Below are 10,000 nucleotides of genomic sequence, written 5' to 3'. Positions count from 1 at the left end.
GAGAGAGTGAGAGAGAGAGAGAGACAGACAGACAGACAGACAGAGACAGAGACAGAGAGAGGCAGAGACAGAGAGAGAAAGAGAAAAAAAGAAAAAAAAGGAAAAAGCAACAACAGAGAGAAAGAGGAGAAAGAGAAAGAAAGAAAGAGCAATCAACAGAGAGAGAGAGAGAGAGAGAGAGAGAGAGAGAGAGAGAGAGAGAGAGAGACAGAGAGAGAGAGAGAGAGAGAGAGAGAGAGAGAGAGAGAGAGAGAGACAGTGACAGAGACAGAGAGAGACAGAGACAGAGAGAGAAAGAGAAAGAAAAAAAAAGGAAAAAACAACAACAACAGAGAGAGAGGCCGAGGGGAGAAAGAGAGAAAGAAAGAAAGAGCAATCAACAGAGAGAGAGAGAGAGAGAGGGGAACGAGGAATTTAAATCCCCACGCCCGCCATGGCACATACCTTCCCACCCCAATCCGCATCAGCCCCTCGATCCAATCCTCTTTTTTAAAGGGCGTGAGATACGCGTAGGATGAGTCAGACGCAAGCTTGGGCTCGACGGCACCGCTTGCAAAATGGCTCCTGCGCAAACAACCGCGGCATTATTTATTTCGCGGAGGACAAACAAACTCTGGCCGGGCGGGGTTAGGGTTCTCACACCGGGCGGAGGACGGGGAGACAAAAGGCGCCACTCACGGACGCCGTCGGGGTGTCAGCGGACGTCACACCGTTGGGGCGGTTGAAGGGGGAGGTGGGGGAGGGGGAGGTGGTGGTGGGGGAGGAGGAGGTAGAAAAGGGGGTATAGGAAAGGGTAACGGAGGGCGGAGGAGGGGGACGGGGAGGGGGAGGAAGAGGAGGTAGAGGAGGGGGAAGAGGGGGGGACGAGGAGAAGGTAGAGGAGGAGGTAGAGAAGGAGGTAGAGGAAAGGGTAACGGAGGGTGGAGGAGGGGGATGGGGAGGGGGAGGTAGAGGAGGTAGAGGAGGGGGTAGAGGAAAGGGTAACGGGTGGCGGAGGAGGAGGAGGAAAAGGAGGTAGAGGAGGAGTAGGAAGAGGATGAGGATGAGGAGGAGGAGGTAGAGGAGGAGGAGGAGGTAGAGGAGGAAGAGGAAGAGGAGGAGGAGGAGAAGAAGAAGGAAGAGGAGGAAGAGGTGGAAATGGTAGAGGTGGTGGTCGTTCGAAAGCAGAAGCAGACCCTCCTGCTTCTCCCTAACTCTGACCCTCTCGACTCTGCTTCCTCCACCCCCCCCCCCCCCCTGGCAGGTGGTTTGTGTAAGAGGCAACAATAGTCCTTAGTTTAGGTATTGCCTGGCGGAGGGGGCGTCCTGGCATACCTCACCGTGGCTTATATACTATTCAACACATACAAGAGTAATGATACCAGGAATTCGCGGCGAAATGCTTACGGAGAGGTGTTGTTGCGGCGAAATGAGCAGGAATTCACGAGATGCTTATGGAGAGGTGTTGTTGAGGCGAAACGAGCAGGAATTCACGGCGAAATGCTTATGGAGAGGTGTTGTTGAGGCGAAATGAGCAAGAATTCACGGCGAAAGGCTTATGGAGAGGTGTTGTTGAGGCGAAATGAGCAAGAATTCACGGCGAAAGGCTTATGGAGAGGTGTTGTTGCGGCGAAACGAGACGATGGAGTGGCGAGGGTGAAATCGTAAGCTCCGTTTTGCAATCTTTCCGCCTTTCCAATAAAAGAAAAAAAAAAACTGTTTGTTGACGTGAGAGATCTGATTATTTTCGCGAGCTCGTTGTCTTCGCCGGTGGTTGGGGGTCGACACTGTTGTCAGCCGGGGAGAAAGAGGCTTCATTTTCGCGATTGGTTATTAACGGCGTGTTCGGAGAGCGAGGGGAGCGTGAGGAGGAGAGCTGGCGCGAGAGGAGGGTCGTGATGCAAATGCAGTATATTTGCCTCGGATCGCGTTACACTGTAAGGGGGCTTGCTCAAGCATCCTCGCCGAGAGCCGCCTTCCCTCCCTTCGTCCGCGGGGTTGTCTTGTTCTTCATTTTCCACAGGCGAAGAAGTCTTATTTTAAAGTTGCCTGGTCGCTTCCATTTGTTATTTATCAATGCCAATCATGCTTTATTATCTTTATTACCACTTATTAATATGTTATATTATTTTTTTACCATTTATTTATAAACAAATTGAAGACGAGAAGGTGAATTCCTTCTCCACCTTGTTATCATGCACTTGTTTATCCACTCCCAGGGGGGTATATATTCTAGCACTAAGATACTTTCCTAATGATGCCTAGTTACTATTAAAAGTTAGATAAGTGAATGCCATGAACCTCCCCCACAGCACTTCAACGGCATGGGTTGATATCAAAGACACTCAAAGGCACACACAACGCCCACTCACGCCCCTCCCTTTCTTGCAGGGGTGTCAACACTTGGAAGCCACAAGTGACTCCTCTGGCCGAAGTCAAGACGACTCCCGAGGGCATCCCTGTTGCCACGGCGACATCTCTTGCTGCCAACAAGCAGGTAAGCTGTCGCGGGGATCGCTGACGTCTCCATCTAGCTTCTAAGACGATGGATTAATGATTCGCAGTTTGGAATTCCAGGGAGTCCTTCGGCGATGCAGAGACGCTGGTTGAGAATCCCTTCAGATTTTTTATTATTTTATTTCCATTGTTCTTTTATTTATCTGTTTATGCTGGTGACTTCCTCAGGTGATTTATTTGTATTTTAGGTTATTATTCCTCACAAAATAGAGCAAGGATATAGCATTTTGGCTCAACACATAACCGTAAAATCAGGTCCAAAAATAACTTGAGATAAAGGCTTTCAAAGCATTTTTTCTTTGCTCTCATCAGCTCAAAATTGACAACTGACAAACATTATTAACTCCATTGACACAGAGGCACTGGAAATTATTAATCTCATAAGGCTTCAAAGAATAACTCTTGTACATATACAAACATGAAACGTCACCAGAGAGATGCCCAGAGAATACGAATCAAAACAGGAATAATAACGAAATAACAGCTGTTCTTTATGCCTTTCTATTCTTTATCTCATCAAGTTAGGCAAACTTATAGTCAGGCTAACAAGTTAAATAAAGACACAGGGGAATAAAAGAGAGATAGAAGACAATTTGAGAAAGACCCTTTTCTCAAAAAAACAGAAAATAATTCCTATAAGTGTGTCCCGAACGCGTAAAAAGTAAATAATTCACTCCTCCCGCGACTTAAGTGCATCGGTTAAAATAATAAAAAAAGACGCCAACTGACAACGAAACGAACCAAAACCAAAACAAGACGAGACGAAACGAGACGAAACTGCACCGAACAGCGTGAACCCGAGGACGAAACACTTCTCGAATGACAAAAAAAAAAGTGCCCAAGAACAGCAACCTGACGAAGGAAGACCTGATAAGGAAGACCTGATAAGGAAGACCTGATAAGGAAGACGCAACGTGGCCGATGGATCCTTCGGTAAACACACCCAGGCACTTCGTTTCCTTAGAGTGTGTGGTCGTTTATAATAGAAAAAAAAATAAAGATAAATGTGTTTCTTGTACTAATATTTGTCCGAAACTAGGCATGACAATTTTTTTTTTTTTTAGTTATATATATTTTTTTGTCCAAATTATATAATTCCATTGTTTGTAAATAGCTTTTATTTGCATGCTCAGATAGAGGAAATTCTTGAGTGAAATAATGCTCCTCTCCCTCCCCCACTAATATTACCCAGCATGCTTTTCGAGGCTGCTTTCGCGACGCAAAAAAAAAGGAAAAAAAAAGGAAAAAAAAGTCGAAGTGGCGATTTTTAAACATTATCCTTTGGTTATTTGTGTTTTTTATTGATTTTTAGTTTTAGAAATTAGTTGTAGATTTGGCTAGTTTTTTCTCTCTCCAATGTAAGTGATGTATTAATCTGAAAGAAAGGTTTGTCCCCCTTTTTTGTTTTTTATTACTCTAGTGAATAAAAAAAATCCGAAGAAAACACCCCAGAAGCAGCTAGTTTTGAAATAACATTTTATTTTTTCTTGTGTTCCCGATTTTGCTTTCTTTCTTTTTTTACTTTTAACCTCCATAGTCGAGTTCCCTGGATAACTGAAGTACTCCTCAATGAAAAAAAAAAAAACACTAGCTGGCTGCCCCCTGCACTAACCCAGCCCCGTGTGTCTATTAACCCCGTGTGTCTCCTCTCTCCCCCCCCCGCAGCCCGTCCGCCACATCGGCTCCAACCACAACACAGTGGCGCGCCCCTTCCCTGGGTTCACGGGGTCCCAGCCCGCCTATGCCAAGGGCGTGGTCACACTCAACCAGCTCAAGCAGAGCGCCACAGACTCCCCGAGCCTCAATGGCGGCGGCGGCGGCGGCAACACCACGACCTCCTCCTCCCGCTCCTCCTCCAGACACGCCTCCGGGAGCACCAGCCCCACCGGCCTCGCCGTCCAGGGCACGGGCATCTCCCTCAATAAGGAGAACGCCAAAAACTTCCTCAGGATGACGCTGGACAAAGAGAACGTGAACTCGATGAACGTGAACGCGGCCAGCTCGCAGAAGGCGCAGAAGTCCCCGAGCAACGACAACCTCTTCTCCAGCCAGTTCCTGAACAACAACGGGGCGGTCGGCGGCAGCGTCGGCCAGCCCCGCAAGTACTCGCTGGCCAGCAACGCCTCGAGCTGCAGTAGCTCCGACACCGACCACGACGCCCTCACGCGGAGGAATAACGAAGTAAGACGGGAGCGAAGCCCGGCGCCCTAACGTTTCCTCTCCTCGCGGTGGCGGAGAGTGGCCAGGTGGTGTGGGTTTGGGACTTTCATTTAGATTTAGCTCTCCTGTCCAGGTAAAGGGGATTATTATCATTAACCTGAGGTACGTGAGTGTAGGGTAGAGTGACTTCATTTTGCCTTTTGTTATTTTACAGATTTTTTTTTTGAGTCGCGGCGACGACGGGCCGGAGAAATACACCGCGTTTCCATATTGTATATATTTCTAAATAAACCACTTTTATTCCAAAGTACTAAAGATATTCAGACACTGTAACTAAAATCCTAATTTTGTTAATATAAAATAAAATCCCCCCCTTTCTCTTGTATGACACATAGTAATTGTCCCTTTCCCTGATATCTACCTTAAAAAAACATCTTGTACTATTCTTTTGCACACATCACACTCCTGAACACTGTGCTTGTAAACTCAGGAGGAACCCAAGCAGTGTGTAGCTCCCCCCCTCCAGTATTTTCTCTTTTCTTGTTTGGTGTCATTCCGATGTCCCCCTTCTTCCCTCCTCCAGCATTTTCTTCTTCTTTTTTTTTTCCCTTGTGTAATGAGTCATTCCGACATCCCCTTTTCCAGACCGTTGCTCCCCCTGTCGGAGCAGCTTTCAACAAGGCTCCCGTCCCTTTCGCTGAGGTGAAGGATCCGCTGTGGGGCTTTCTTGCTGTTCAATGTCGTTATCCTGTCGCTGTGGAGTTTGTCTTGAGCTTGTCTCCCCTTCTGCCCCCCTCCCCTCCCGTCCCCCCCCCCAGCCCCCCCTTTACCGGCTTAGCATGGAACCTCCATGACCTGTCGTGTTCGTAGTGTTGTCTCTACAAAACTCAAAAAGAGATGAAAATAATCAATAAACATTAAAAAAAGGATTAAAAAAAGGTTCTGGGACCCGACACCTGTGTGTGCAGTTCCTCCTCCTCCTCCTCCTGCTCGTCCTCGCCGTCCTCCCTCGCCAGCCCTAGAGTCCTGTAGTAGTGTATGTGAGGCGCTGCTCCTGTGTGCCCTTGTTCCGCGTCCTCGTGTAGTGCCCCGTCGCCGCCGCCGCCCTGAGGACGACGCCGCCCCTTGCCTTGTTAGCATGTCAGGGTCAGAGCGCCTGAGCGAGCGAGTGGTCTTGGTAGTTTGGGTCTGACGTCACTCAGCGTCTGCACCGTAGCGATGGCAGTGAAATCTCGTCTGTATATAACAAATATATATATATATATTTTTCATGTCATAGTCGCTGCTGCGTAGTGCACATCAGTCTCGATTTTTGTTGTTTTGTATTTTTGGAGAAGAAAACTGAATAATGAGCATAATCAAATGTGCTTTTTAGTTTAATCTCTGGAATTGTACTATCTACGTGACTGTGCATGGTTGGACCACTGGGTCATGGTACTTGTTGATATACACAAAGAATATCAAATACTAATTGAATGCCGAACTCTCAACTTTTCCTCCGACTTTAGCGACTCTTTGAATCCATTAAAAAACTTCAAAATAATCTTAATTTATAAAAAAAAAATATATATCATTTTGTTCCCCTTCCTTTGCTTCTCCTCCCATATATGTAAAAAAAAAAAAAAAATCTATTCCATTATGTTATAAATTCAGTCAACTCCCTCCCTGTCTTTCACCCAACTTGACCTCGATCGCCCCACCCCCTCCCCCTGCCCCCCTAGCCACCCCCGAGCAAGGCCACCGCCCCCCCAGCCTACCTCGGGGTCAAGACGAGCCCCTGACCTCGCCGACGTCTGACCCTTGACCCTCTCCACAGGTGAACGGGCAGCAGATAGTCAACGCGCAGTACAACAGCCCTCTGAACCTGTACAGCGAGGACAACATTGCCGAGACCCTCTCTGCCCAGGCTGAAGTCCTCGGCAAGGGATGTCTTGGGTAGGCCTATGTCACGTTTTTCTTTTTCTTTTCACGTCTTTCTCTCTCTTGGTCATGTTTCCGAGTCATTTCTCATTCACTGGTAGTTTCATGTCAATGTAGATGCTAGATTTTTTTTGGATATCTTTTAGAGTAGATTTTTTTTAAAGGTGTATATGTATATATTGATTAGATTTTTTGGATTAGTTGTCTACAGGGTATGAGTACGAGCATTTTTTCCCCTACTCTGGTGTAATTAATTTTTATTTTTAATATTCATAGCAATATATAGGACACTGGATCTCCCCAGATATATATTTTTAGACTAGATGTTTTTTTTTACCTTCATTTTTCTCTTTACTTTCTTTAATTTTGTTTTATTTTAGTTTAGTATTTTATATTTTGTGGCACGTTCCACTCCCATGCATTCGAGCAGCTCATTTTGGTTAGGAAAAGGAAGACAAAACCAGCATCACTTCAGCTGCGTCTTCGGCTCACTCCCATCATCTCACGCGCCGCCATCTCATCTTCTTTTTAAGTTGTTTTGCTTTTCCTTTCACGTTGAGTCATGCGATGAGAGAAAATGTCATTTTGTGCCGTCACTTCAATTTGCTGACTTTATTTTTTGCACATCTCTGCGCCCATTCACTCTTATGAATCTACTTATCGTGTGTGCGTGTCTGTGTCTGTCTGCGTGTGCATTTGTGTGGCGGCGGGAGCAGCATCAACTTCAAGAAGTACGCGCGAGAGACGGTCATTCAGACGCAGTCGCCCACCTACAAGCTCATCCACGGCGACGAGGACGAGCCCCCCAAGCGCGCCCGCCCCCCGCCGGCGTCGCCCTTCGACAAGAGCAACGAGCCTCCGCCCCCGACCACCGTGTTCGGCCGCCCCAAGCATGCCCCTGCCCCGGCCGTGGCCCCTGCCAAGCCGCCCCAGCAGGGAGAGTCAGGTGACCTGTCGCTCGCCAACCGTTGCATCCACACTCTTCTTTAGTTGTGTTCTTCTTTGCTCCACCAAGCCCCCATTAAGCCTCCTTCACTCCCCTCCCCCCGTGGCTCCGTCAGTGTGCTGCATCCGCCGTGCCGTGTCGAGTGGTGTGCCCTGCATGCCCACCTTCCGCCTGCACACCCTGCCCGCTGAACCCGCGGAGCCGCCCGCAGGAGGCTCAGGTTCGGCCGTTTTAAAGCCCCGTCTCTCTCGGGGGGAACGCGTGTGACTGCGTGTGTGAGTGTGGCATTTTTCTCAAATCTAAAGGTCATTATTTTCTCTCTCTGTCGTGTTCCACTTTGAGTTTTTTTTGTGTGCATGCCTGACGCCCGGTCCCTTTTCTCTCTCTCTCCGCCCCCTCCTGCCTGCCCACCCACCACCCGCCCTCCTGTCGCTGGCGCGCCGCCCGACAGAGTCAACTTCATGAAGAACGAGAAGCAATACGACGGCAAGACCTCGGACGTCCTCCGGATGGTGCAGGAGATGGACAAGAACCCTGCCACGGAAACAGAAGGTGAGGTAGCGAACCTCGCGTCCCCGGACAAGAATGTAGTCCAAGGTTATTCCTTCAAGCTCCTCCAGCAGTCCCTCCAAGGCGACCCGGAACTAGGTAGGTCTGCCAGGACACGGAAGTCATAGTTCGATCACTGAATTCGGGACCGCGAGGATGAACGGTCTTCGGCGCGGCGTCACGGGAGGGCTGCGATCAGGAAATTGGATCAATTAATCAAAGGAGGTTGGCGATGATATTTTCCGGATCATTTTCATTCACGGGGAACTAATTGGCTGCCATAATGATCGCTGATTAAGAATTGCTTGTCACTCTACGACGGAACAAGAATAAAATCAGATTCAGTGGCCCATAACGTCAAAATACACGAGAAGCAGAAATTACAGAATAATCTAGCTGTCCAGCTGATTGCAATTCGATTTTAGGCAACTGAATGCACTAAGCTTGTGAAATTATCACTTCTTTTGTGTATAGTTTCTCTTTTCTGACATTAGATTTAGAGTGAATAACTTTTAACAAAGCATAACATGTATTGCGAAGTCACTCCAATGCTAAAAATATATATATGGTCGAAAACTATCGATATTAAAAGTATTTACTATTATTTAGTGGTTTGTCAAACGGTGCAGTTGCAGATCAGCTGGTCAGACGTGTACAGATCACCACAGATACAAAATCATAGATGGAATTAACCAACTTATTACAGTTAATAATATTATTTTCATTGGGATAACTGTTAACAATATGCCATGATTCTCACCTCTGTTCCGAGATATTTTTTAACGAAAACTATACACTTTAAATTTAAAATCAAATGACAAAATGCCTAGAGTCATGTTCCAATATTATTTTTTTTTCTTTCTACTGCCGTAATTATACTCTTCAAAAAATGAGTCACTGCATGTTTAATAAGCTTTTTTATAATTTCTAATGCTCCATGCGGCACCATTATCATTCTTGACTCTCTATCCTTTTTATTTTTTTGACTTTTGTTGTAATCTGACATTGCGGAACTAATATTGTAATATCTTTTTCATTTACCGTTTATTTATATACATATTTTTTTCTCTCTCCTTGATTATCGCTTTTTATATCATTTAATTCTTTTATATGGTTATTCGTATGATTTATCTACACATTTCACATTAAGCATTTTCTTATGGGTAACGGCTTTGGTTTCGTGTCCTGAGCAAAGTTGGGGAGGCTTGTCCAGCGCCATCTTGAATCGTCATTCTTTTGTTTTTTTCGTCTTCAATTCTCGTTTAGAGATTAATTCACGCACATAGAGACTTATATATGCACGTATACATATATACGTACATGTATATGCGTATATACATGTGTGTGTGTACGTATATATGCGTATTTACGATGCAGTCCCCTCGAATTAGGTTAAAGAGGCCTGAACAAGCGTCCTTGGGTCTTGTAAACGTTATGGCAGTTTCATCATGTGTGTTTCTGAGTTTTATGTTTTTTTTTCTGTCGAACTTTTTCATTTTACATTTTTCATTCAGTTTCGTTTTGTATATTTGTGCATTTTTTAAAAAGAATAAGTAGTTTTATGTATTTTTCGGTGTAGTATTTGTCACTGTCTGCGTGAGAAAGCATTTGATTTTAATTAAAATAATTATATTTTTTTGCCAGCTTTTGATACTGGATTTTTTTTAGAAGATTTAAGATTTTTGTCTTAATTTTCCAATTACTAACCAGTAAAGGTGAATAAATCCTGTAATATTTTCTCGTAGCAAATTTTTCGAAAAAAAAATAAATAATAACTCAAAAGATTTTTGTTTGTCAATGAGCAAAAGAAAAATACATCAAACTCCCAGAAACACTCATGTTAAAACCCTCAGACAAAATAAAACCACGAATTTTGTCGAGGGAAAAAAAATTCTAACAAGCCAGTGAATGACATGCTAAAGATTCTAT

General features: G+C 45.4%; 1 protein-coding gene across 20 annotated transcripts in view; it reads left to right on the top strand.

Moving 5' to 3' along the window:
* Positions 1 to 10,000, top strand: part of Zasp52 (Z band alternatively spliced PDZ-motif protein 52) — a 147,375-nt gene that overhangs the window by 108,491 nt on the left and 28,884 nt on the right. For 9 of the 20 annotated variants that reach the window (XM_070143525.1, XM_070143518.1, XM_070143524.1 and 6 more), the window contains exons 3-6: positions 2,371 to 2,476; positions 4,162 to 4,677; positions 6,473 to 6,591; positions 7,293 to 7,522. In XM_070143525.1, the coding sequence (XP_069999626.1) occupies positions 2,371 to 2,476; positions 4,162 to 4,677; positions 6,473 to 6,591; positions 7,293 to 7,522 (971 nt within the window). Of the gene's footprint in view, positions 1 to 2,370; positions 2,477 to 4,161; positions 4,678 to 5,301; positions 5,359 to 6,472; positions 6,592 to 7,292; positions 7,523 to 7,973; positions 8,171 to 10,000 lie in introns of all 20 variants that reach the window. The other 11 variants (XM_070143526.1, XM_070143523.1, XM_070143522.1 and 8 more) reach the window with 7 other exon arrangements.

The sequence above is a fragment of the Penaeus vannamei genome, chromosome 30 (genome assembly GCF_042767895.1).
Source record: "Penaeus vannamei isolate JL-2024 chromosome 30, ASM4276789v1, whole genome shotgun sequence".
Taxonomy (NCBI): domain Eukaryota; kingdom Metazoa; phylum Arthropoda; class Malacostraca; order Decapoda; family Penaeidae; genus Penaeus; species Penaeus vannamei.
The sequence above is the reverse complement of the archived record's forward strand: the minus strand, read 5'-3'. Positions and strand labels throughout refer to the sequence as shown.